This window comes from Anomalospiza imberbis, chromosome 5, assembly GCF_031753505.1.
Source record: "Anomalospiza imberbis isolate Cuckoo-Finch-1a 21T00152 chromosome 5, ASM3175350v1, whole genome shotgun sequence".
Classification (NCBI taxonomy): Eukaryota; Metazoa; Chordata; class Aves; order Passeriformes; family Viduidae; genus Anomalospiza; species Anomalospiza imberbis.
Window position 1 is genome coordinate 67494410 of NC_089685.1, and position 26612 is coordinate 67521021.

General features: G+C 48.1%; 1 protein-coding gene across 2 annotated transcripts in view; it reads right to left on the reverse strand.

Moving 5' to 3' along the window:
* LOC137474819 (sodium- and chloride-dependent GABA transporter 1-like) overlaps positions 1-25335 on the reverse strand; it is a 40820-nt gene extending 15485 nt beyond the window's left edge. For both annotated transcript variants that reach the window (XM_068191731.1, XM_068191730.1), the window contains exons 1-9: positions 25026-25335; positions 23239-23327; positions 11644-11990; positions 6833-6964; positions 6045-6145; positions 3376-3485; positions 2882-3014; positions 1557-1691; positions 13-116 (exon numbers count right to left, since the gene is read on the reverse strand). In XM_068191731.1, the coding sequence (XP_068047832.1) occupies positions 13-116; positions 1557-1691; positions 2882-3014; positions 3376-3485; positions 6045-6145; positions 6833-6964; positions 11644-11884 (956 nt within the window). In that variant the 5' untranslated portion in view covers positions 11885-11990; positions 23239-23327; positions 25026-25335. The remainder of the gene's footprint in view (positions 1-12; positions 117-1556; positions 1692-2881; positions 3015-3375; positions 3486-6044; positions 6146-6832; positions 6965-11643; positions 11991-23238; positions 23328-25025) is intronic.
* Positions 25336-26612: the final 1277 nt, after the last annotated feature.

A 26612-nucleotide genomic window follows, 5' to 3' on the forward strand; every position in this document is an offset into this window, starting at 1 on the left:
AAAACTACCGACCTGTAGACATTGTTGTGGAAAGTGTTGTAGCTGCCCAGAGCAATGAGGGAGCCCAGCCCCAGGCCGTAGGAGAAGAAGATCTGAGTGGCTGCGTCCATCCAGACCTGCGGAGAAGGAGCCACAAGAGGAGTGCGGCTGAAGGGGACTCCGTGCTGTAGGTGCATGTCCTGCAGCAGAGCAGTGCAGGGCTAGCAGGGGGACTGGGTGCAGACTGTGGAGCTGTGTGCTTGGATGTACAGCCCACTGGGGTGTCCAGGACCTGAGGGAACCCTGTCAATAGAGCCCAGTCAAGAGTTTCTTACTAATATCTAATCTAAAGCTATTATCTTTCAGTTTAAAGCCATTCTTCTTGTCCTGTCACTACATGGCCTTATCAAAAGTCCCTCTCCAGGGCTTTACTGTAGGGCTCTTTATATACTGGAAGGCAGGGAATCTGCATCCTTCCCATGTGTCAAGCGTACCAAAGTGCAGTCTGGCCCAGCATCAGACATATCCCCAGCCCTTCGATGGGATGGATGTAGATGGATGAAGTCATACATTTCTGAACAGTGTCCCATGCAGATCAGAAGGGACTCCTGCGTTGTCTGAGTCTGTGTGTGCATGTTTGCACAGGTGTCCCCAAGGGATGCTGCTCCACTCAGAGACCCACATCCTTCTCTCACACCCTCCATTTCTCTTCCACTAGTGTGTCTTTGATTTTCCAACATGGAGCTGTTTGTGCAAACAGCTGCAGAGGACAGCTTGCAAAGCTGGTCCCAGTTCCTTAAGGTGTTAAATCTTAGAAAGTTCAAGAAAAGGAGACAGACTGTTTCTTAATTGTGTAGTATTTGCTCAACTCTTCTGGTCTTGAGAGCCCTGTTTCCTGCATTAGGAGCCAATGCAGTTGGTAGTATAGTTACAAAGAGTGTCCTGAAAGAGGGATCATTGGGACCCTCACTGGGAAGTGACAAATATCCAGCTGTCCCCACTCACACATGACTAATGACTTTGGAACCATGGAAGTACTACTGCTGAAAAATGCAGAGTCTGTGTATCCTGAAAAACTTCATTTTTGCAAATATCCCTGTTCCTCCTGGGTCTCCTCTCTGCTTCCATTGACCAAGAACACATTACTGGCCACCACTCATCACTTAAGCACTTCCAAAAACTGCTGCTGTGTGCTGCTGTGCTTGTGCTCCTTCTGAGGCCCCCATGCCAGCATCACATCATCCTTTCTCTGGGACCACCAGACCAGCAGCCCTAGGACAGTCACTGAAATGAGACATTCCCAGCCCAGAGGGCAGGTCCCTTTGTCAGGATAACTTCTGACTCCTCATACCCTGTGGATATCACTGCTTGAGTACAGCAGAGCTGCTGCACAGATTTCCACCCATGAAGGACCTTTTCCTCAGTTTTATCTCAGCCTATGGGACATGGGTCATGAATACTTGTACAGGGTTATTCTAGAGTTATTTTAAGGACTTACAATATTCATGGGAAGTGCCTGGGGAAGCCTAATGCAGAGACAGCTGGGAGATGAGAGCTTTCCTCACTAGGTTACAAACCTCAGAGTCAGAGAGCTTCCTGAAGTCAGGTGTGAGGTAGAAAAGGATCCCCTCCTTGGCTCCTGGCAGCGTGACTCCCCGGAACAATAGGATGAACAGCATGAAGTAGGGGTAGGTGGCTGAGAAATACACCACCTGAAAAAGACCCCATGGGAGAGAAGCCATCAGCCCACCAGTGCCCAGAACCTTTCCTGCTCATGGTGTCATTGAGTCTGCTGGGTTCTCCTGTGAGTGGGACAGGCTCCCAAGCACAGCCATTTGCAGCAGCATTTCCTTGCATTTTCTGTCCCCCATTGCCATGCTAGTAACGTTTCTGGCTTTTTGAGGTTTCTCCCTGCCAGTGATACATAAGGACACACTAATCACAAAAGTAGCAGACTGAAGTCTGGATGAAATGCCCAAAGATAAAGGAATTGCACAGGGATAATTTTAGTCCACAGAAGTAATCCCCTTAAGTCATCACATCCTTATTTTGCAGAGCTAAAGCTGGTGTTTCTCTAGACCAATGCATCAAGCAAAACAAGTTGTCTTGATTCCACTGCTTTCTTTTCAGCACTGTTTCAGTATCTCACGGGTATGTGCCATCCCTCATCACAGGGCCCACACCAGTAATCACCAGGGCTTTGCTGTGGCTGCGTAGCTAAAGCCTCTTTGAGAGCCGCTGGGTAAGTTAACAGCTTAGGTGACCTACCCCTGAAGTGCTTCTTTCTGATCTCTCCTCTTGATTATTCCTTTCATAATAGTGTCCCACTGTACCATGCTGTGCTCTAAATAACACATCCCAGCATCTCAGCACTGCTGTTTCACTAAACAAAGCAATTACCTTTCTGCTGTGCTAGCCTGGAACACTGCACAGGGAATAACAATGGGCTTCTCATCTGAAGTCTCCCATCAATATCAAAAGGGCAGCAGGGAAATTTTCAAAGGAGATGGTGAGATTTTTTTCCACCAGAGGCAATTTAAGAAACTGTGATTGTCAAAAGTGGAAGGCCACAAGAAGCCTTGCTCTCTCAAAGGGCTGTCCCGAAGTGGGAAATATGAGTAATTTCTGAAAACACCTCTTTCCAAAAAGAATGTACGCTCAGACCCATGACCTTACAGGCAAGAGCTATTCTCTACACTTAGAATGAAAATTACCATAAACATCATAGCAATTTTTACAGCCATGAAAGGTAAATGCCAGGAATTTAATAGTATCTACTGTGATTTTGCCTCTAAACACCATAACCTTAGTTATAGACACTTAAATAAAATTGAGTCTGGAGGACATTTTGATGGTGCAGCAATGAAAGGCAGCACCAATAGACCCAGCCCTCACACTGTACCTTGCCGGTCCACTCCACACCCTTCCAGATGGAGAAGTAGACCAGCAGCCAGGCCAGGGCCAGCGTGCCAGCCAGGGGCCAGCGGATGGTGCCAGGCTCCCCCAGGCCTCCGGACATCTGGTGCATGTTCCTCCTAAGGGTGGGAGACACTGTGTTAGGAGAAAGTCTAACAATCAAGGGCAGAGGAATTCGGCGCTCCCAGAGGTGGCTGGAGGGTGAAGGGCCAGGTACAGACAAATGTGAGAACCCACAAATCCCTAGAGAGAACCGAGGATCATTGTGATGGGACAAAGGGAGGCGAAGAGAGGTGGAGAGACTGTTTGCCTGCCCGTCCATCTGACCTGCATCTGCACAGCGCACCCCATGCCCATCATGGCCATGCCCTTCTGCCAAAGCTGCCCAAGGAACAGAGCCAACAGGCACAACCACAGTTGGGCAGGTACAGTGACCACAGGGAGGGGGAGAAACCTCGTGTAGGCAGGCTGGGGACATACTCCCAGAATTCGGTGACAGCACTGGTGAGGTTGGTGGTGTCGTTCAGGGAGTAGTTGGAGAAGCAGCGGTCTGTGTTCCAGGCGTTCCCACAGGTCTGCCACGGCAGGTCCTGCACCAGCACAAGGACAGCAGGGTTATCATTCATGTGATATCTCCCAAGTGAAATCTGGCTTCCTTTAAACTAAAGCCCCTTAATTTTTATTTTTTTTTTGCAAAGATAATGGGCTGCTCCACTGAATGGGCAGGCCCTTGTAGCCAAAATAATGGAAAAATTTTTGAAAATATGATAAATTGTGACAAGAATTTTTGAGGAAAAAAATATCATTATATGATTAGGGCAATACTGTAGCTCCAATAAAATGTTAGCAATTCCCCACATAGAAAGCCACTTCCAATTAACTGTTGATAATTAATACCTACAAATTAAAATACTACCATGGGATACTGTGTTTATAACCATTACAGCTTTTTGCTAGCTTCACTCCACAAGTGGCTGGAATTTACTGCAGAAAGAATAAGCAGGGATTTGTTTCTTATGTTTCATTTACACCAACTTCAATGCTTAAAAAGCAACATGGCCCTGAGAATGGAGGCAATGGGTTGTCTACACAAACAGATTTTAATAACAAAAGCACAGGAGAAAATTGTCCAGGACAGTAGCTGTTTCATGCTATCCACTGCCCTGATTGTGAGCAGCACAAAGGGATTCCTGGGAGATGTTTACACTGTGGGTAGCAGTCTGCCAGCAGCACAACACTACGGACTTAGTGCGATCAGCTCTGGCACTGCAGGCAGTGAAGCAGCAGTGCCAGGGGCCGTATGAGCATGCAGGGCAACTCACCCAGGCCACCAAGTGCCACAGCTGAGCCAGCCCAAGGAAAGCAGCTCGGATATGTTTCCATGAGCAGCTACCTCTTTTCCCAAGCACAGTGTGTGTAGAGAAACGCAGAGCAGCTACTCTGGGTGATTTCCCTCTGCAGATAAGGCCTGAGGCTCCAGCTCAACAAAGCTTTAAGAAGATGTTTGTATCCATCGCTATTCTTCCATGAATGCAGACCTCTTCAAAAATATTATCTGTGTTTTAAGTGCCTTGTGCCATCAGTGCCTTTTAGTGCTGCCTTCACTGCTCCATCTAAATCAGTTCACTCCAGCAGATGATACTATCAAATGTGGTATCCTGGCAGAATGGTGACAATTGCAGGGGCGGAGGTGACATTCCAGTGGCCACCCAGACCACTGCACCCCCCTGGTGATTTCACTGAGGACTTGCTAACTGCACTGAAGAAAAGGCAGTAGCTAGAGCAGTGCTGCATAGCAGCTCTTCAATGTCTGCATGTTAGAGAAGCTGCACAGCTCTCACAAGGAGGGGCAGGTTGAGGGACAGTTAGTTGCTTCTCCATTTCCTCTGAATTTCAGAGGACAGAAACTGCTGAAGGCAGGCTGGGTTCCTATTATAGTTTAAAATACTCTTAGTTAAATTTAGGAGACACAGGGGACAGACATGAGCCTAGCTTTTTCATTTGCACCTCAGGTCCTTTTGGGAATTTGGAATTATTATATCCGATAAAAGAAAAGGTCTTGAGCCAAACACTTGGATCTGCCTATGTACACTGTCACCACCTGGGTCTGTAACACCTGAATGTACCAAAGCCTTATCCTAAGAAGCATCCTGTCCAGGGTGTAGTTGGGATGGGTTACTTTGGGGAAGACCTCTGTTTATTTGGGAATCCCTGAGGGTGCATCTAATCACCCACAGCCAATAATTTTGTTTTACATCCAGGACCCTACAGTGATAGGTGGTATTGGTGGTAGAAGCACAGTTGGGGATGCCAAATGAAATTATTCAACAAAAGTCTTGAAGATACCAGAAAGTTTTGCTGGAGCAAAAAGGAAAACTGGATGTACAGTGTCCACAATAGCATTTCAGGGTTATATCTAAATGACATTTTAAAAGATCCCATTTGAACCATGGGGTTGATGTCTTTAAGGCTTCAGGTTGCTCAGAGAGCTACATTAAGGAAACTCTTACCAGTTTCTGGGCTGAAATAAATAATTCAGCTACCAAGAAGTTAATATGGGGTGTGATTCTAATCTTGTATGGTAGAAGGCCCTGCTATGGAAGAGGAACCCACTATAAACCATAACACCAAAGGACACACTGAGGGACAGTCACAAGCAGATGTCTAGATATTTTCTGAATCATTTTCCCAGCAGGAAAAAAAAATCCCTTGGAGATCATTTATCAAGAGAGAAGTGAATAAGAATTAATTAAGATAAGGAGTAAGTCCTGAGAAATAAGACCATGATGTAAGAAAACCTGACAAAACCAGTTCTGGAAATGTGCAGCTCAGATTCTAGCAGCCCTAGAAATAAAACAGAAACACGGGCTGAGTTTTAAAGACTGAAGTGACTGGGGAACAGTGCCTGTAGAGGGGATAGGACCACCTGCCCCAGAGGACAAGCATCACTACCCATCAGCACCACAAAACTGTCTCCAGGGCTGATGAAACTCTTCAGAAGGGGTGTAGCATGATGCTGACAAGGGCACTTTGCACAAATGGCAAGCAGCTAGTGACCGCTGTGGGTCATAAACAAACCACTGCCCATAAGTAGGAGTGAGGACCCAGACCACAGCCAATGCCATGCTGCAGACACGCCTGTGACTCACCGCAGTGAAGGAGTTGAAGAGATAGTAGAGAGCCCAGGCGATGATGACAATGTAGTAGATGTTCAGCCAGAAGGACAGAACCATAGCTGCCAGTCCAACGCCTGCAAATGAAGGCAGAGAGCAGCATCAATCCAGGTCTCCAGTACCCAAGGGAGTTCATGGACACCACTGCAAGGGTTTTTTTGGCAAACCAGAAAAAGGGAATCAGCTCATCAACACCGAGTGTGCTGTAGTTGCACAGTGAGCTGGTCAGCAAGGGAGGTTCATTCCCTTATGTCTCTCAGCCACCCATTTCCACTTTCCAACAATGCTTGAAGTGTGCTACCGGTACTCTATGGACAGAGCTCCATGATAACAGGATCTTGTCACTTCCCTGGCAGAATTGTACTTTCCCACATCCAAGGCATTTCTAAATCACCACTGGCTTCTAGAAACCAGTTACTTCAAGCATGGCAACAAGTTGCATTCCCATGCAATTAAAGTAAGCATATGTAGAGAGGCTTGGGAAAACAAAGTGTCTTCTGCAACCAGAGCCCCTCTGTCACAGTCCATACTGTCCATAAAGTCCCTTGTCATCACACAAAACTGCTTGAACAGAGCACAGTGATGTTAGTGACTGCAGACATTGAGGTCAAGGACAGTTTGATAAAGACAGAGGGTGAACCCAGCCCCTCCTCACCTGCCACCCCATCCCAGCCCCCAGGGATTTGCTGATTTGCCTTCAAACCCTTAATGGAGTTTTGCCTCTAGTTACGTGCCATTGCTGTCACAAACATACAGCACAGTACCTTTGAACATGGGTGCTAATCTCCAGACTCCCAGTCCACCAACAGAGGTATACTGGCCCAGAGCAGTTTCCAGCAGGAAGAGAGGAATTCCAGCAAACACTAGCGTCAGGAAATAGGGGATGAGGAAGGCCCCTGAAAGAAGGAGCAATGTTATCAGGCAGTTCCCCCTTTGATCAAGAAGGAAATGCCTCCAGCTGCAGTTTCTTGCTCTGCAGCACCCATGTGATGAGGAGCAGCCTCTCCCAGAGGTGAAAGTTTGGAGCTGGAGTTGATGTGTTCAGTGAGTCTCCCACTGAGGTCACAGCTGCCTTCCCCTTATCACTGTGGGTATGTATGTACCATGTATACATATACACTGGCATCACTAGCTGTGCAATGCCAGGCTCACTTTGTTAGCTGTTTAGACAATGCTAAACCCAATCTGATAACAACCCCAAAAGATTGGACACTGACATTGGTAACTTGTTGATGCTTCCTGTCTTACCTGAAGAAGCTTTCAATTCTTCTTCTTCTTGAGGGAATAGTGCACAGGAATATCTGGCACTGGCCACTGCTTTCTTTGTTTATAGCTGCTTCAGTCTTTTAAGAAAGCTGTTACCAACACTGTATTGGCTCTTGTAACAGTGCTATATACCACCCCACTTGTGGTTTAGGTTTTACCCTTAAAATTCCTAGTGAAAAATATTATTCTTCTCCATGGCCCTATGGAAATCATCTCATCACTAGAAAGGAGGTAGAACTCTCATTCACTAGAGATATTACTGGCACCCAGTTTTTAGAAGAGCAATTAGAATAGGAGAGCCTTGCTGTGTGATCGGAAGGCTGTACAAGTTCAGGTCATCCTGACTTCTAGGATGTGGGACAAAGCCAATTTTTTATCTTTCTCATGCATGTACTAGAGTGTGCCATCATTTCTGAGGACAAACTTTTGCAGAAGATGCTCACTGGAGACAGAGGGAGGACACTCAGTTTGCCCAGAAGCAGCTGGCTGTATTCAGGACAGCACTGATTCCTGCACTAGCCTTAGGGCTGAGCTGTCAGTCTGAGTTGTCTTCTCCAGATAATCATAGGAAAGCCAACATGGAGCCAGCGAGCAAAGCCACTCTGGAGAGCAGTAGCCCAGCTTGCACCCAGCAGAGCCAGGCTCCAGCAGCTGCTCTCTGAGGGCAGGGAAGCAGCCAGGCACAGCCAGGGATGCTGGCTCAGGGGACATCCAGCTGGAGACATCTGCCTGCCAAGCAGGGAGCTGAACCCAGCTGGGAGAGGCAGGTGCCAGCACTCAGCATGAGAATCCATGGGAGGCAGCATGCAAGCGAAGCTGACAGTGGGTGGTGGGGAGAAAACACTCTCTGTGCCAGCAGCTCAGTGACCATGAACCTGAATCACAAGCTGGCATGGAAGTGCAGGTTCTTGGCTTCACCAGCAGCCTGATGTACAGGAAAGAACAGCTTTGAGCATCACTGTGCCTGCTCAGCAGCCTCCCCTGTGTGCTCACTAGACACCACAGCCTGCAAGGTCCAGGCCTCTGAGAGCCCTGTGGGAAGCCAGTGTCTGCTTTGAGGACACGGCTGCTGCCACCCTGCTGCTGTGGAGTTTGGAGGCTAAGCTTAGCAGCAGTGCAAGTCTCTTCCTCGCTTCTGTGCAAGCAATTAATGAAACTCGGCTGCAGCTCTGATGATCCTGCACTTCTCATCTACAGCAGGTCAGGAAGGTTTGTAGATGAAAGATCTTATTAGACTGTTGGGAAAAAAAAAAAAAAAAAAAAAAAAAAAAAAAAAAAAAAAAAAAACCAACTTTGACACTGCCACTCTGGAGGGCCAGGTCCCCAAGCAGGCATGGATAATATCCCCAGGTCCTGTGCAGTCAGATGGGAAATCAGTTCTGAAATTTGTATCTAAATTTTGCAGGCTGGTACAAAATATGGTTGTGTGTGACCTTGTGCAAGTCCCAGTTTGTGTCCAGATCCATGGGTGTCAAAGAGGTGATGATGCTGGTCCTGCTCAGAGAACTGACCCTTGGAGGCAAGGAAGGATCAATAGCGCCTGGCGCTCACTGTGCAGCCCCAAATCTGCCTGCTCCTAATGCCCTACAGCAGAGAACAACAATTAATCCTTAAAACAGGGAACACTGCCCATGAATCAAAAATTGAGCATTACAAGCTGTTACACTCTGTTGCTTTGAGTCTCAGTGTGCAAATGAGGAGTGCAGGATGCTTATTTAAAGGATTGTTTTTCTCTCAAGTTATTCAAGCTTAGGATCTCACAGGCAATATTTAGCATGTACTGAGCCGCATTTAGAGAGAATTTGGAGTCTGGTACAATTCTGTTGAGATCAGAGGGACTGTATAAGGTTAGAGATGAGTGTAGAGGCTGGAGCCATGGGCGCAGCTGGGCACATCCAGCTGCGTGCAGGGCCAGCAGGGAGCCCAGGCATCCCTTTGGGTGAAGCCTGCTCCCTGCCGCGGATGGGCCGAGCGCTGGGCTGCCGTGCCCTGGGCTCCCTGCGCCGAGCAAACCAGCCGTAAGGCGATGCAATGCGACAGCGGTAAGTGAGACGACAATATTTCGATTCAGTTCAATTTGCCTGTGCGTAATGGAAGCAGCCCACACGACCGTGCTCTGAGCGGCGCACATGCAGGACGCTAAAATTAGTGTTCCACCCACAGTCTGCTGTGCTCCGGAGGCGCCTCCGTCGAGGCAGAGCCCAGGCGGTGCCCGCCCGGCTGCGAAGGAGCTGCCGTGCGCCCCCGCCTCGCCGCTCCGGGTCCCGGGGACGCTCCCGTGCGTCAGCTCGGCCGCCCGGCTCCGCGGCGGCTCCGCGGCGGCTCCGCGGCGGCTCCGCGGCGGCTCCGCGGCGGCTCCGCGGCGGCTCCGCGGCGGCTCCGCTCGCTCCTTGGTGCCGGCTGCGGGAGCACCGTGCCTGCCAGCAGCCACTGCCGGCAGGGCGACGGGAAGGAGCTATCCAGGCTGCCACGAACGGCACGAAGCGGCAGGGTGTTGGGAGCAGGCAGGAACCAATTCCCGCATTTCATCTGCCTGGCGTTTCTGCTCACAGCCGGCTGCTCCCTCTGCGTGCCCGCAGCTGTCAGGGCAGAGATCAACCCGTGTGCCATTGCTAATGCTAATAATAGCGCTCCACACCTCTACAGCACCCTCTGTCCTAGGTTCTCAGCTGACTTTATATGTAGGTTCGGTTTTAGCTTCACTACACCCCTCATCTAATTACAGGCATTGTCATCTCCACCTTTATGTGTGAAGAGACAGTCACAGGCAGCACAGAGCTGGTGCGAGACTTGAGATGACACAGCAACCACAGGGCAGATGCTGGCTAACAACCAGTGCTGGGACCTAGCCACGGGGGAAATGTTCTGTGAAGAGAGCTAGCAGTCAGAGTGTGGCCAGACAAAGATGACAACCTGCACTGTGGCTCTGGCATTGGTGGCACAGGCTCCCCAGGGCAGGCCTGGATGTTCCCATAAACCTCACTCAGCTCAGCTGTGCATTTCCACGTCTCCACAAAACCCAAAGCTGTAGATGCCACATCCCTGAAAGTGTTTGTGGCCAGGTTGGATGTGGCTTTGAGCAACCTAGTGGAAGGTGTCCCTGCCATTGGCAGTGCTTTTGGAACTGGCTGATCTTTAAGGTCCTTTCCAACCCTGACCATCCTGTGATTCTACAATTCTATGAAAACAACATGGTCACTCAGAAATCTTCTTGCTGAAATTGCTAACTTTCTGGTCTCCTGCTGGCACTCACTCCACATGCTTCAGAGAAAGGGCCTAGATACCCTTAAATGCCATGAAGTTAAATGGACATTGCTTCAGGGAACAAGACCTTCTCCTCTTTTCCAGGGATGGAGGAGAAGAGCATCCTACACTGCCCGCAACAGCAGAAATGGGCTGGTGATATGAGAAGTTTTGAGAACCAAAGGCAAAAGGAAAATAAAAAAGACATGGAAAAGAAACATGAGAAGAGACCCTCAGAGCAGTATGAATGATTGTGGCACTTGGGAGGGGGACTCCAGGCCAGGAAGAGCTAAGAGGGAAGCAAAGAGCAATGTGAGAAGACTAGCAGGCAAACCCTAAAATTATATATACAGCCTTAAAGGTAAGGAAAAGGAGTTTGGACTTGTGTGGGAAGTCTGTAAAATGGTTCAAGGAAGTGAGCAGCTCTTCAAAGCGGAGAAGGCAGGCTGCTTTAGTAACAGGCACAAGCAATGGGAGAGCTCAGCATGGAGTGAGAAAAAAGAGCCTCTGCTCTACTGACACCTGCCTGTACTCCCCTCCACAAAAGCATCTCCCTGACACGACAGAAGAAAGAGCACCATTTGAGAGGGGAGCTGAGGCACAGAAGTGTGTTTTCTGAGTTGATCCAAGATGTGCAGAAATTCTGTAGCTGAGCAGGGAGAATTCCCTTGAGAATACGCTAGACTGAGGAGAACCCAACCTTTAACAGATGCAAACTGGTTTCTCTGGAGATGCCCCAGAATCCAACTGGGTACCTATTTTTGCATGGCCCTCCCTGTAAGTAAATGAGTTCCTACATGCCTTTTTTTTTTTCCTTTTTTTTTTTTTTTTGTAGCCCTGCAGATTTGGACTGCACAAGCATGACAGAACTCAAATTGCTTGTTTTATTTCTTTGGACTGCTTCTTCCCAGACTGCACTTGCTAGTAAAGCCCACAGATCATGGAGACTTGTCTCTGGACAATTTAATAACTCCCACCATGTGGGAGAGCTCTCAGCTGGAGGACCACCCATTTGCCCAGACCCACACCAAGCCAAAACCTGCTGCTCATTGTGCATTTCTCTCACCTCCTCCATTTTTGCCACAGAGATAAGGGAAGCGCCAGACGTTGCCCAGACCAATAGCATAGCCCACACAGGACAGCAAGAAGTCAAATTTCCCCTTCCAGGAACCTCTGTCTGGGATCTCCTTCTTCTTCTTCTTGGTGCTCACAACCTCAGGGCTGATGGGCTCTGGCTCCTCCAGGGCCGCCTGCTTCACTTCAGAGGGAGAGCTCAGCTCCACGGAGGTGTTGTCCATCTTGCCCATGGTGACTCAGAAGTACGTCCACTCTTGCTGAGGGGCTGGAGGAGCAGGAAAGGCAGTTTCTGCCCTGGCCACGAGAAGAGAAGATGGGAAGCACTGGGCAATGCTCCTGGTGAGAAAGGAGAGAAGGAAGGCGTCCTGTGTTAATGCAGTGTGTCAGACTTGCTTGTTACCATTACATAACAAATCTCTCAACTCTCATCTTACCTGCTTTTCATCCCAGTGCTCTGCAGGAAGAGCTTTGGGACCAGCAGGCATGCAGCAAAACCACAAGTTGTGGGTGACCCACCACATAGCACAGAAATATATCTGGCGTGTCTGAGTGACAGCAGAGGAGGGCACAATGAAGGTGCCAGACCTCCCACGTCTGGGGTCCAAAACTGAGTGCAGCAGTCACAGAGCCATCTGAGAGTTTGTGCGGCCCAGCCAGCCAAGCACAGCTTTGCAGCGGCACCTCTGCTATGGATGTGCTGCACTTGAAAATCCCATGCGTTTATCCCACACCACGGCAGCAACACAGCCCTGTCCACAGCTGTGCACCTGCAGCATCTGGCAAGGCAATTGCTCAGCTCCTCCCTGTACACCGTGTTGCATGTGGTACTGTAATCCCCCGATGTATTCAGCTTGTGCTCATTGTGACTAGAGCCAGTCTGTGAACTACTGAAATCCCATTAAGTCAGGACTCCAAAGTCATGATGATTAATTGCATGAGTCTGACTAAAAAAAAATTAGTTGATACCTGCATTGATTTTAGTTCCTAAGAAGTATATAACCATCACACCAAAACAATTTGGAAAAAGAGCGAGAGCAGGCTATGTTACTACACCTGTGTCTAACCCAATATTGCACCCGTGTCTTGAAAAATAAGTGCAGTTCCCTCTTCCTGTCACACAAGCTATTGCAAAGTCAGAAAAAGGCATGGAAGAGAGCCAAAAGGCTGCTTAGAAGTGTGGAGTAACTTCCATGTGAAGAGAGTATAAATGAAACAGGATTCATTGTTCTGTGGAAGAGGTAGCTGGCAGGGGCCTATAAATGTGTCAGTGTCATAGAATACAAGTATTCACCATTTCTGACACAAGAACTGCAAGGGATTAAACCATGACCAGCAGGTGGTATGTTCAAAAAGAGCAAGAGGTGATATTCCAGAAAATGTGCAGCTATGGAGCAAGACTCCCCACTGCAGGACATGCTGGATGCCGAGTTGATAGGACTTTAGAAGATGAAATTAAGGGGGTAAATAATGGAAGAAAAATCCACCAGAATCTACTACTGCAATTCTGCAAAACCGTGAGCTGGAAGTTGTTGAAGGTTGAGGGACTCTTCCAAGGAAATAACACTCTCTGCTTTTCCTGGTTTTATCCTCTCCCCTCAGCATCTGCCCTCAGCCAGCACAGAAGACAGGACAGGCATGGGGTTTGCTCTCACCCACTTCTCAGCCCATTTTACAGAGACAAATTTAATCCTCAGCAGGGGTCCTGAGGGTGATCAGTGCTACAATCTCCCAGAGAAGTCTGTTGACAAAAACATTCATAGATGCAAACATTGGAAAACAAACAAACAAACAAAAAAAAAAAAAAAAAAAAAAGAAAACCAAAATTAATATATCAGGAAACAAATCAATGCTGTTAAGAAGTGTCAGCTCTAGCAGTTAAAGCTGACATTGCTTGAGCTTCTTACTAGACTTGGCAGTCTACTCTCATAAAGAAACAATACTCATTTGTCCCATGGGATGTTTGGGGGACTCATTAACTAGCACTTCTAAAGTGCACTGGATAGAGATGGTCTCCTAAGTCCAGGCTCAATGGCAGTATCACTCCTGATTACTACAGTAAGGCACTCCTTACTGCTACATCCCATGATTACAGCAGGTGGATTTTGTTCCCCCACAGAATTCATCACTGAGGGTAGAAAAAGTCTATCAGCTGTGAAGGGAATGGCTGAACCAGGAAATAACTGTAATTCCTTCTGATAAGTCAGTGGAGGAGCCAGAAATCCCCTTGCTGTGGGACAAAGTCCGTTACCAAACTCCCTGAGCTGTGGAGTTCACACCAAGCCTCACCCTCACTCCTCTAGCCCCAGGATGGTTGCAGTAAGCCCAGGAGTAAGTGGCAGCATGAAAATGTTTCCGGGGAGAGGAGACCATTTCACATAGCCCATGAAGCAGATGCCAGAAGAGACCACTGCAGGACACTCAGAGCAAAGGCTTTGGTTGACAGATCCCATTGCTGTCCTACACCTTGTGATAGCACTGTCACACCAGCTCCTGGCTCCTCACTAAGGCAGGGAGAAAAAGATTATACAGAATATGTAAGAGGAAAGTAAAATAAAGAAAATTTATAAATCAAAATTGAAAATTGAAGAAATAGCACCAAAACCCTTGGGAAGAACCCAGAACTGGGCTAAGTCAGGGTAATAAGCTATGCCTGGAGACATAACAAATTGGACTCAGCAGAAGCCATTTTGACTCACGTCTTTTTTTTTTTCTGTAGACCAAAAAAAAAAAAAAAAAAAAAAAAAACCAGAAGGTAAGCTGCTGTCTTTAAAAAGTATTTATATATCCTGCTCTTCCTGCGCTCTTTTCCCTGTTCCTGTTGCCACAGTTCTGAGGTGATACTGCAGGTAGATGGTCACACCTCATATTTCCTACACCTGGGGTAAGATGATAAAGGAGCAGCAGACCACACTGGCAATTTCTTCTTGCCTGAAAAGTGAGGTCCTTCATCTCCAGCTCAGAAAGAGTAAGCTACATTTATAGAGGCTTCTTCACAGTCAAGAAATAGAAAAACAGGCAAGAGGATCCCACTGAGGATCCATCCCACCTACTGTCCTGTCTTCTGCAGTGATGGATGATTAGGACAGAAGGATTCGTGCATGTCCCACAGCCCAGCTGTGCCATGTCCTTCCCCAGACACACAGCCCCGACCAGCAAAAACACAGGCATCAGCCACCCCAGGCCAAGTGTTTGACTCCTGTGTTGCTCCCATGCTGAACAAGTGGTCCCACTGGGACAAAATGTTAGCCCCTCCACTTATCCCCATGGGTCTCCTCCAGCATGAACACAAAGCTTTGTCCTGTGCTGACAGCACACAGAGAGCAGAGTCAGTTCAGCAGCTCTCTGTCATGTCAGATTATTTGTTCTGAAAAGCACACGGTGATTTGGGCACAACAAAATGCCTGAAGGACTCAAAATGATAATCAATAAGAGCAGAGCTACAAGATGGAGGTGGCTCTGCTTTGCAAGGACTTGAAAAAAAGGTCAAAGTTTCAACACGACACTACAGCAGGTTTCTCATTCAACTTCTTCCAAATGCACCATATTCTGAAGCCAGAACTTTCCAAGCAATCCGTGAAAGCTAATGCCATAAATTCCTGGCAGTAAAAGAGGGACCTGTGTTTCACCAAATTGTATAGAAGGCCTGGTCTTCTGCTGCTCAAGTCAATAAAAACAATTGCCTTGTCCCCAGTGGATGCAGAGCCAGGCTGAAATGCATTCTGGCAAACAGACCGCCTTTTTTTTTGAGGGATTTCACTTCAAATAAGAAAAGAGCACTGAGAAAGTATTGCCACTACTTGAAACTCTGCCTCCTGAAACACTGTTGCTAACAACAGTGACCTTTTTACTTTCCCCTGCTTCAGCATCAAATATTAACAATCTCCTCAAATTTGACAGAAACCAAAAATTTCAAGGGCATAAAATTGCTTGAAATGAAACAGCAAAATGACCTATGGCAACATATGTAAGAAATACATTCACATACCTCCCCATCTCTTATTTATCAGTGATTTAACAGCCACACAAATTACTTCTGACCCATGCAGGTAGAGCCACAATTAGTTTAATTACACAGTGCAGGCTGTTGTTTAGTCAATTAGACGTTTCCTTCCATCCACACCATTTTAATGACAGCCAAGTAGCCCCAGGGCTTGCGTGTCTTGTTTAGAGCCGTGACCGGCCGATCAGGGCACAGCAGACTCTCGGCAGATTTTCTGCTCGCTGCAGCAGCAGCATATGCTGGAGCTTCCTGCATCCGTGAAAGCTGGAGGGTCTGGGGAAAAGCTCCCTGTGGGAGCCTGAGGATTCTGCCAGAGTGCTGGCCCCACATGGAACCCACTCAGGGCTGGAGCATCACTGTCCTGCCCAGCTGGGTCAGGCAGACAGGGTTCATGATTCACAGCCCTCTCTGCATGCTGCCCAAGAGGTGCCACTGCAGTCACCTAACATTTCGTGTCCTTTCCCCTGAAGACAGGTGATTGCTTGGTTGGAGAAGTCAGCACTCACAGAGGATGTGAGAAAAAATAAATTGTCTCCTAGGTGATGGAGCTTCTGAGTGGCCTGCAGTTCCACCCCCTTTTCCATCCTCTTGCATAATATTTGGGTTGCTGATACCTAGGTCTGACCTGCAGCTGCTGTCCAATGTGCCTCTTCCACCAGCAGCCCACATCACTCTTAATAATGTGGCAGGTGAGGTTGGCACAACACCACAACCTTATCCAGATGAGAAGAAGGGGCAACTGGGACATGAGCCACATTTCATAAACCATCAGATAAATGGGACTTTCACATGAGGCAAGGACACATCTTTTAACCCCCAGCTATGACCCCAGGAGGGCTATGTGAGTACCTCACAGCCCTGAAAAAGTTCTTGGAGCTGCTGGGACTGGCTGCATCCTGCCATGCCATTGCTTTGCCATGGGACATCTTCATTTTTGTGTTATACATGCAGGAGGAATGGGGCCAACTACTACAACAACCTAAGCATCTTCAGATGCCCACTTGAATTTCCTCTGGCTCCTCACTCCATGGGGGGAGGCAGGGTCAGGTCCTGCTCCTGGCCACAGGCTGTGCTTCACTTACCACTTCTGCCATCACTTAACATTGTCCCTAAGGAAAGCAGGGGCTCGTGCCTTTTTCAGAAAATACAAATGATGCAGCCTCTGAACCATTTTAATGCTCTCACTTAAAAATCATTCCAGTCCCTGAGAAGCTTCCTCAGGAAGCAGAGAGATGGCAAGACTCTTTTTCGGCCCTAGCAGACTGTCCTGACCCAGTCTGAGCCACCACAGCACCATGAGGATCAAGGCCAGGCCACATCCCCCTCCCTCATGGCAGTGTCTGAGCAGACTGCACATTTCCAGATTGGGAGGCATCCCTGTCTCCATCCTCCTCAGTGAAAGTACAGCATTAAAAAGATTAAAGGCCTATTTCTGCTTATTTTAAATGTGTTGATTAAATTTAAAAGTGTTTTTCTTTTCTTGTATAGTGCAACCTGTTACACTGGGATGCCAGTTTCATGATGTTGGTAGTTTTTGATGTGTTATTCTTTTGTCCTGCCTGAAAAAACATGGATATTTTTAGCCCAGCTTTATTCTGCAAAGACCCATCTGTCTGATCCCAACCCCAGTTACTTTTTGAATTCACTGGCGAATTTCACCTGTGCACAAAAAAAGAGCACAGCTCTCACAGAAGTTCCTCAAGAAGTAAGGAATGGAGGGAGAGGAGAGCTGCAGATTAGTGCTCCTCCAGAAGAAGGGTGGTGGGGTGACCTGCTTTGTTCCTTGGTAAGGCATAGTCCCATTCCAGGGAGGCTGATGGAAAAAACCTTCCCAGAGCCTTCAATGAGAACATCAGTGGGGCAGAAGTGCCTAGAATGGACACAGAGAGGGCAGTTTCAGATGGAATTTCTCACTTGCTTTGTACCTCCTCTGCCTGTTCGTGACAGCCCAGAGTGGTGTCCAGGCACTGCCACCAGGATGTGGACAGGCATCCACATTGGTTCCTTCTCTCTTTTCTCCAGAGAGGCTGCACTGTCACAGCTCAGTCAATGCAGCCTGAGTTACTGTTCACTGGCTACTACCTCACCAAAACTCTGCCTCTGAACCAAGATTTTAGCTTAAATCTTGATCTGAAGCAACATCCTGGGTGAGACTTTGGCGTTTCCAGGGGTAAACTGACCTGCCTTACGAGGACTCACCAGTGCTGTGCAAAAGCCATGGCTGTGCAGTGCATGAAGGGGAAGAAATCATAACTTCATACACATAAAGCTGGATTTGATGCAGCTCCAGAGATATTGCAAGTGATGTCAGTGGTTATTTGCTGTATTTATCTTAGTATGCTTTAGGGGTTTTTCTTGTGTTTCTTTTTTTTTTTGGTTGGTTTGACTTTGGGGGTTTTGTTTGTTTGTTGTTTGGGGTTTTTTGTTTGTTTGGGTTTTATTTAGTTTTTGCTCCTTTTTTTAAATGAAGTCATTGAACTAAGCAGATTGGGCAAAATTGGTGTTACAAAGAAAAGTAATGGCATGCACTTGAGAAAGTCACCTTGGACTTCATTGACACAACTTAATAAAATTGAATAAGGAAAAGAATTGTGCAGGAAAGATCAGAAACAAGCATGAGAATGATCCAGGGTCTTCTCTAAGCTGCCAGGGAGCAAAACTTCTCACCTTGTGTGGCAGAAGAGTAAAGGACTGGCTGTCCCTGGGGCTGAGAAGCTCAGATTGGGAAATGACCCATCCACAGGGCACAGACAAGTTCAGGCTGCTCCACACTGACCAGCACCTGCCGGCCTTGAAATAAGACGAGCAGGTGAAAACCCTGCACTGCCTCAACAAATTTCTGCTACTGCATTCAGATGACAGCACAAGGAGGAAGGTAGATAGGAAAAGAATGAGAAAGTCACAGACCTTCCTCCTGCTCCTTCTGGGCAGGGTCACAGCAGCTACCAAGCACCTCATTCAGAACATGGCACCTGCAAATGTACCTGTCACGACTCTGGCACAAGTATACAGCTCCAAAAAGACTAGAGCCTCACCATGAAGACCAGAACATTGTTTTCCTGCTGCAGCATGGCCAAGCTGAAGAGAAAATCTGTGTTCATTCTCAGATGCCAAACTCTTTGTTCTTCTCATGAAACCAGAGAGATAATCATGCTCCAGAGCCCTCAGGCTGCCACAAGGCTCCCTTTGATCACATGCTTTTTTGGGGGGCGGAAAACAGAGAACAGCAGAGCCAGCTGCCTCAGCAGGAACCTTGCAAGAGCATTGGTAGCCTCCGGCCCCTTGGCTGAGGTTTTCCTCAAAACAGCCTGGAAAACATGCTCATTACCCAGAGCACCATCCCCTGCTCTCCAGGATCAACCTGCAACTAGCTGGGCATTATCTCTTCCAATTTAACATTCAGATCTTCTCCTAGCCTCACTTCTTGTGCTAAACTCCATAGAACAGTGGAGAAGGAGTGGATCTTCCTCCAGGACTTGTGATCAGGAGATAAAGTGGAGGAAGGAAAGGCTGTTGTCCCTGTTGCCTTGGCTGAAGACTCGAGTCACATCCCACACAGCCAGTCCATACCAGGATGCAGACCCTCGCCCTCCAGCACCAGGAACAGCCTTTACCACATGAGCATCTCCACAGGGGCCAGACACAACACCCACTTGCTCTATCCCCAGCAAACAGGACTCAGAGTTGTGGGGGTGTTCACCTGCAGTATAAGGACATTAGTTGCTTGTTCCTTGTGCCCATTAAGTTTCTTCATAAGAAAATGCATTTCCAGCTGTGTGTCTCCAACCTGATTTTTGTTCTCCACACAGCAAAATCCTTAACTGTTGCAGAGCTTCTCTTGGAGGGGAAAGAACCAAAATTAAATGCACTGAAGGTCTCTACCAGCTGCTGGCAGAATCACAGCAAGGTCACCAGCAAACTGAGGAGACTTTGGTATCCAGACTGCACCTCCAAGAAGCACTCATGGGAGATAGGGAGCAGGGAGAGGGCAGGAAGAGAGGGAGGAAGGGATGGGTGAGTTTGTCCAGGTCTCCAGTGCTGTGGAGACAGAGGAGAAATGGAGAGGGCTTCACTGAAGTAGTGAGTTACCTCCTCCAGAGTCAGAATCTCTTGCAGATAGATAGGAAGGAAGGGCACAGACATAGGTCCCAGAAACATCCCAGTAGCTATACAGGCAAGGAAGCTGAGCTCCACTGCCACAGACCATCAGAGCTTGCAGGACCTTTGTGAAGGGTCACAAAGAACCTAGAACACTGTGTGTCATGTTGATCCTTGGGGCTGAAACATATAAGGCTGGGGAGGGCTATCCCAGCCCCAGGGAGGAGCAGCTGAGCCCATGCCTCTTATGTACGTATCACCTAACCGATTCCCGGAGTTCTACCCACTGGAGACCCTCCCCAGAGAAGCTTGCCCAAGGTTTTCACGTAAGTGATGATACAGCACCTTTACTGAGCAATCATTTGCACTCACTACATTTTTTCCCAGCCCACAGGCACTGTGAGAAGCTTTCCAGTATTAGGGACCCCAGTACCATTTTCAGGTCATGCTCTGGGACAGTCATCTCCCCTCTTGCTCTGCCTGGTAGTGCCAGTTCCCTGGATGGAAGCAGGGGGTTGCTCATGCAGCAGGGCAAGGAGCAGCACCCACAGGTCCTTCCCAGCCACCCCTACTGCAGCATGGAGGAGAGATGGTTCATGACCCACCTCTCTACTGCAGCAGAAACAACTTCTTCAGCCCAGGATTTTGCTCAGTGAACAGGTTTTGGAGGTTGGTTGCAATACCTGCCTGTTAACACCAATGGGAATCTAATTAGCTCTGCATGGGAGTGACAGATGGGAAAGTTGCTGCCTTCCCAGGAACTGGTGTCTTTCTTGACCAAGGGGACATTGCAATCGCAACTGACAGAAGAAATAAAGGCATTGTGGTGCAGCAGTAGGTAAGGCTGGGCAAAACTTGCTCCACTTGATATTGCTCCAATTGAGCACCAGGCAGAGCCATCCTCATTTGCTCAGCTCTCCATCACCTTTTGGAATACAGGAACAATCCTGCAACCTGCCTTGTCCTCAGGGTGCTGTGCCACTCAGCCCCACATCCAACCCAGTATGGATGGAGGAGAGCCCAGTACCTGCACCACTCTTTCCCAGGGATGCCAGTGCAGGCAGGTGGCTCTTTGCCCCCACTGCTTCAACAGTCCCTTCGCTGCCCCCAGTGCTCACACCCCAAAACCAGACACTGCTGACCCAGTGGACTCACCTGCCTCTCGGTGCCAGCCGGTGGCAGGTCCCCAGGGCACGCAGAGCTGCTCACAGAGACACCAGCCCAGGGATGCCCATACAGACCTGCTCCCACACGCAGAGGGGAGCTGTGAGCCCCTCCTGCCACAGAGCCCTTCTCCCTCTGCCTCACCCCACACAGCTTCTCATTGCACTATCGACAAGTCCTTAATGAGCTTTGCGCTCATGTCCAGTCAAATCAACACCCTGCATGTCGCGGGTGTGGGGACGGGGGGGTCCCACAGCCCCTGGAAAATCACAGGCACTGAGAGAGAAGAGGCTCCAAGGTCATGGGCAGGAGGGAGGACAAAGCAAAAGGGCCTGATGCCAAAGAACAGGGGAGCCACCAAGCAAGTGGGTTGCAAGGGGTTAGTTGAACCCATATTGCTGCAGCAGTTCCTGCAAGGATGAATTGCCTTACTGGCTATGGGTCAGGCTTTTGGGATGGAGGGGCCATCTGCAGGAAAATGGATACTTCTCATCTGAAGTGGCAGGTACCAACCATCAGCCAAGGAAAGGAGCCACGTGTGAATGACCAGTTGCTTAGTGCGTAAATCTTGTCAATGGCTCTAAAAGAGCTTGTGTGGAACCTTTCTTTTCTTTTCCTTTCTGGGGCCCAAGATAATTTCCATCCACTGGGATTAGAGCGAAGTCACTCTCAAAAGTACCATGGGGGAGCTGCTGATGCTGTGAGCATCACCTTGTAAGAGGCAGCATTGACAGAGAGGCAGGGGAAGGAGCCCAAGTGAGCTAAAACATAATTGTCCCCAGAGATGACACCTTAGTACTTCACAAGCTCCTCTCTTTGTGTTAAAAGAGAGGTAGGGATGCTTAAAATGACAAAAGTACATTTAGCAGCTTTCAGTGCTGAGGAGACAACACTCAGGGTGACCTGACTCCCCTCCTGGCCTCGCATGCAAACAAAGGCTGGCTTCACCCCATTCATGACATTACACCAGCTCCATGGAGGCTCAGGTGGGCTGAGGGCATCAAGGTGATACCACAGTTTTTATTCCTTGCTATCAAAACTCTCTTCTTTAAAGGCCCCCCCCTGCCCCCTTAGATCAGGCATTAACCCATCCAATAACCCAAAACCTGACACAGCTCATGAGCCAAAGCCCTTGCCTCATAGGGATGGGAGGGAAAACCTGCTGCCTTGTAGCTTTGTTGAGGTTGCTGCTTGTGCTGCCACCTACATCTGTGCTATTATCCTGCCAACAGGCTATGTTTAAAGATCACATTTCAGACTAAGTGGTCACTAGAGGAGCATGGAGGAGGCAGTAAGACCCCAATCAGGGTTTTTTGGCCCTTAAAGGAGAAAGACAGTAGTGCTAGGAAGGCTGGCAGGAGGGAAATTGGAGAAAGAAAATTATTTTTACTGGGTAAACCCAGGGGGCTTTGAGAGCTGCGTGGCTCTCCAGCACACATGCTGGAGGCATCCTGACAAAAAGGCATCCTCTCTGACCTGAAGCAAATGCAGTGAGTAGCAATCCCTTCTGGAAGAAAGCTATGGGTCTGACAGAGCACTCTCATCCCTCTCCTCCTCAGGGAGTCTGTGTCCCTCACACTACTCTGAGAGCTTGAGTACCTCTTATTTAGCAGCTTATGGAGTTAAAAGAGAAGTAAATAACATCTGTATCAGAAATCTTTCCTTTAGGCTCTTAGCTGGGATAAAAAAATCAGTGAACATGTGCTGCCTTTGCTCCATTCTGTGTTTTTGCAGTTGAGCACCGCTTGCACTGGCCAGACCTGCAAGCACAGGGAGCACGTAGTGCAGAACAGGGAAATCATTATTGCCCACCATGCCATGGAACACTGCTGGAATTGCTGCCAGCTCAGTCCCACAGGTACAAGATCAAATCCCTTCCTGGTGAACTAAAGGTTCACATTGTCTTGGAGAGCTTTTTCTGTGGTGGTGGGGTTGGAACTAGAAGACCTTTAAGGTCCTTTCCAGCCCAAACCATTCTATGATTCTATGAAGCAACTCTTGGTGAAAGCAGAGCTGGCAGAGGCATGTTTCCCTGTCTCTTGGGAAGTGTGCAGGCACAGCCCTGCATGTGCTGGGCCATGAAGGAGGCTCAGCTCTCCTTCGTCTGCCCAGCTTGTGTTGCAGTTGCCACAGAGTTCAAGCGGGGTGGGGGCTTTTTCAATGTAATGCTGTGTTACTGGGAGATTGAGATTTGCTTCGGCCAAACCAACCAAATTAAAGTAGGTACCTATAGGTAGTTTCAGAGGGGACCCAGCAGCAAAGCCCGTGGCCCCTTTTTGTCAGAAAGAGTGAAGCTTCAGCTATCAAGATATCATAGCTCACCCTTTCCTGAGTCTGGCATTAGTCCATCCATCACTGTTCTCTCTCAGTCTTCAATCTCTCCTCAAGACCAACTGCTGATGTGACATCTCCTAAAATAAAAAGATAGAGACAGACAGTAGCAATTTGCTTGCAGAGCAGGTGGAGATCTCAGGTCTAAGGGAACCAACCTGTTATATGTGTTTTCACAGCTCTCCACAGAGTCCTGGCTGAGGAACACCTGAGAGCTGCAGTGGGTCCACTGGAAACACCAGTTTCCACCACAGGCAGACTCCCATCACAGGAAGCACAGCAAACCCCCTCCCCACATCATGCACTTCTAGTCAGGAAAGAAAACAGCCAGAAAGTGACCTTTTCCACTGAAGGGTAAAAACTGATTTTGAAAGCCACAAGTGTTTTCTGTATCACATTTGTTGTGCAAGTTACAGGCAGAAGAAGGCTGTGAATATAAAAGGTGCTGGAGAGAAATAATGTCTCTCAGCACCAGTCTGAGCAACCCCTGCTTTTCCAGAAAAAAATGGAAGTTAGACCAAGAAAAGAAGATAGTACATGGATATTTCATACTTGGCAAGAACTAGGCACAGATTGGTAAGCCCAAATGAATTTGGGAACATGCCTTAGAAGAGAAGCAGACTTCATTTGAAAGGATGGGATTTGAAGTTGCTCTCTTGGTTGTTTTCCATAAATGTTCATGAGACTAAATTTTGATTCACCAGTGTGTTCCCAGAAAATGAGAGCTTGGCAGATACTCAGACAAATATTCACTGGCTTCGGTACTTGCGTTCAAAGCACTTGGGCTGCCACCTCCAAGCTTTTGGTGGCTTGGGAAATATCCAGCAAAAGGGCCCAACCCCACCATATAATCTGTGTGAGTAAACACAAGTGCAAAGAGTGTTTTCTAAATAACAGCTATTGGATCTGATGACAGTGGTGAAAGCAGCCAAATAATCAGGCTAGACATCTCTTGGTTTAAAATTCATTTGCAAAAATCATTAACACAATCATTGCAAAATAAGCAGAAGTATAATCACTCAGGGATAATTTGCAGAGGAATAGGGCTGTACTCACTGAAAAGAGCTGTTATGAGATATGAGGCTGCCTGGCTCTGGTGACTAAGCCCACCAAGTCCACCACCTCCAAAGGGAAGCAAAGCTGGCCAGCAGAGCAGAGCTGGCAGGCACTGCTTTTTTGAGCCCAGTCTAAAGCATGGCCTCCTCCTCAGCAACCTCAGCAATCCTGCCAACCTGCAGTGGGGGCCAAGCTGGCTGGCCTCCTTCCTCCCTGAGCAGGCTCAGAGCTCAGGTCTGGTCTGACTCCTAATACCCAAGCCATCCTATCCTAAAAGGTGGCCAGCAGGGAATAGACAGGGAAAAAGTGTGAGACCAGGGTAGGTAATTCCTGTGCTCAATCCTCCCAGCTTCCACTCACTCTGTGAGAGTGGTACTCCATGTGACTCCCAACCCAGGTGGCCTTTTGAAGACTCTCCTTTGTGGTGTCCAGAGTTTCTTTGTCAGCAGTGGCTGGACTGTTAATACCTGGTAACAATCACCTGCCATCCTCACTGACCCCTTCTCCCCAGGAAAACTGCCAGAATCTACACTCCTCATCTTGGGCACTCCTGGTCAAGCTGGGATGAGCTAGTCCTATGGCATAGGGAAAGGTCTTGCCTCACATATTTATAGCTCTCCACAGGCTGCCAGCCATGTTTCCAGGGTACACAGCTTCTTTGAAATATTCATCTGGAAACCTGTCCAATACTTCTCACAGAGAGTATTTTTATTTACAATTACCTTCAGCCACTAGTATTAAATCTGCATTTATGCCACTTGTCCCTGCAGCTGCTAGGAGCCCTTAGGAACAATCTCGTCTGTAGATGACTGGCTTCAAAGTCTGGGCATTTTTAAATCTCTCCTGCTGTCAACAGCACAAACAAAACAGAATACAGTGAAGGAATAAAGATGTAAAAGAAATATGGCAAGAACAAAACTGAAAATAAATACAAGAAAAGAAAAGGAATTTCCACCACTGGAGGAGATTAAAAGTGACTCGTCAATGAAAAATATTGGAGCACTTTAGTTCAGTGTATGCCTATTCATTTTCTTTCCCCTGGAGACAGGAGAACTAGTGAGATAATGTCACCGGATAGTCTGGCAGTAAGATTTTGTCAGGTGCAAAACAGCCAAGCTCTGTTAAGCTCAGTATTTTTTGTGTTGTTTGTCCTGTGCACCTTCCCATAACTCATGTGGTTGAGAAACATGGGAGAAAAACTTCCTCTGCTAAAGATTTATCAGCCCTGAGCTTTCAGTCAGCAAGTAAGACCTGAAGGACCAGGAGCCCCCCAGCACAAAATGAAGATCAATATGACAAGTCCTGAGATGTCTTATGGGAGGAGAGGGATTATTAGGAAGAAGAGAAAGAAAAGGCCACTAAAATAAAATCCATGCATTTAAAGATGTCTCTATGGAATTTTCTATATTCTTTCTTTCAATGAAGAGCCTTCACCTCCATTTTGTGTGGGTAAAGCATTTCAGGGTGTATAACCATTTTTTCCATTTGATTAAAATAAATAAGGATGTACATGGATGTTTCTGAGAGAAGAGAAGCACACTGCTACACACACTATCATGTCTGGCTTTTGTCAACAGCTAAAGCACAGTGAAAGCTCAGCCCTCTGCACCATCACGTCTCCCTCCCCAGGCACAGCACAGCTCGTGTTGGTCTTGAGGATGGCCCGTTCCTGTGGGTAGCCCAGCCCACTCTTCTGGTGGGGTTGACACCCGCAGCATCTCACTGTGACACAGATTCAGTTTCCTGGTGGGCAAAGCCAGACCTGAGTTGCCCTTCCAAAGCAAAAGGTTTAATTACCAGTACCTGCCTCCCAGCAGCAGCCAGCAAGCTCCCAGGCTGATTGCTGGTTAGTCTCTAAGCACTGGTGAGAGTAAGGCACCTGCTTTCAGCTTTCTCCAGACATGCTCCAAGGGCTGGAGTCCTCAGAGTGCCAGCATGCCTGAGGTCCAGGTGGCACAGGGACACAGAGGTTCCCGTGCGGCTCCAGAGGCTGCATACCACTGGAGTCCCTGGTGCGATTTGGGGGCAGATCTCAAGTGTGGCAGTCTCCCCTCATCATCTTCTTCCCAGCTATCTTCTCTGCCAAAGGGGTATTTGAGTGACACCGGGTGTGCTATGTCCCTGTGATATGCCCAGCACAGCAACAAGGAGCACAAGGCCCTGGGAACCAGAAAGTGAGAGCTATCACGGATACCAGCCGTGGGATTTCTGCATGGAAGATTCCTGGCAGGACTTGCATAATAGCAGTCCCTACCTGCAGGGTGTTGTCTTACGTCTTTTCCACCCAGCTAGTGTTGCCCATCTAAGTC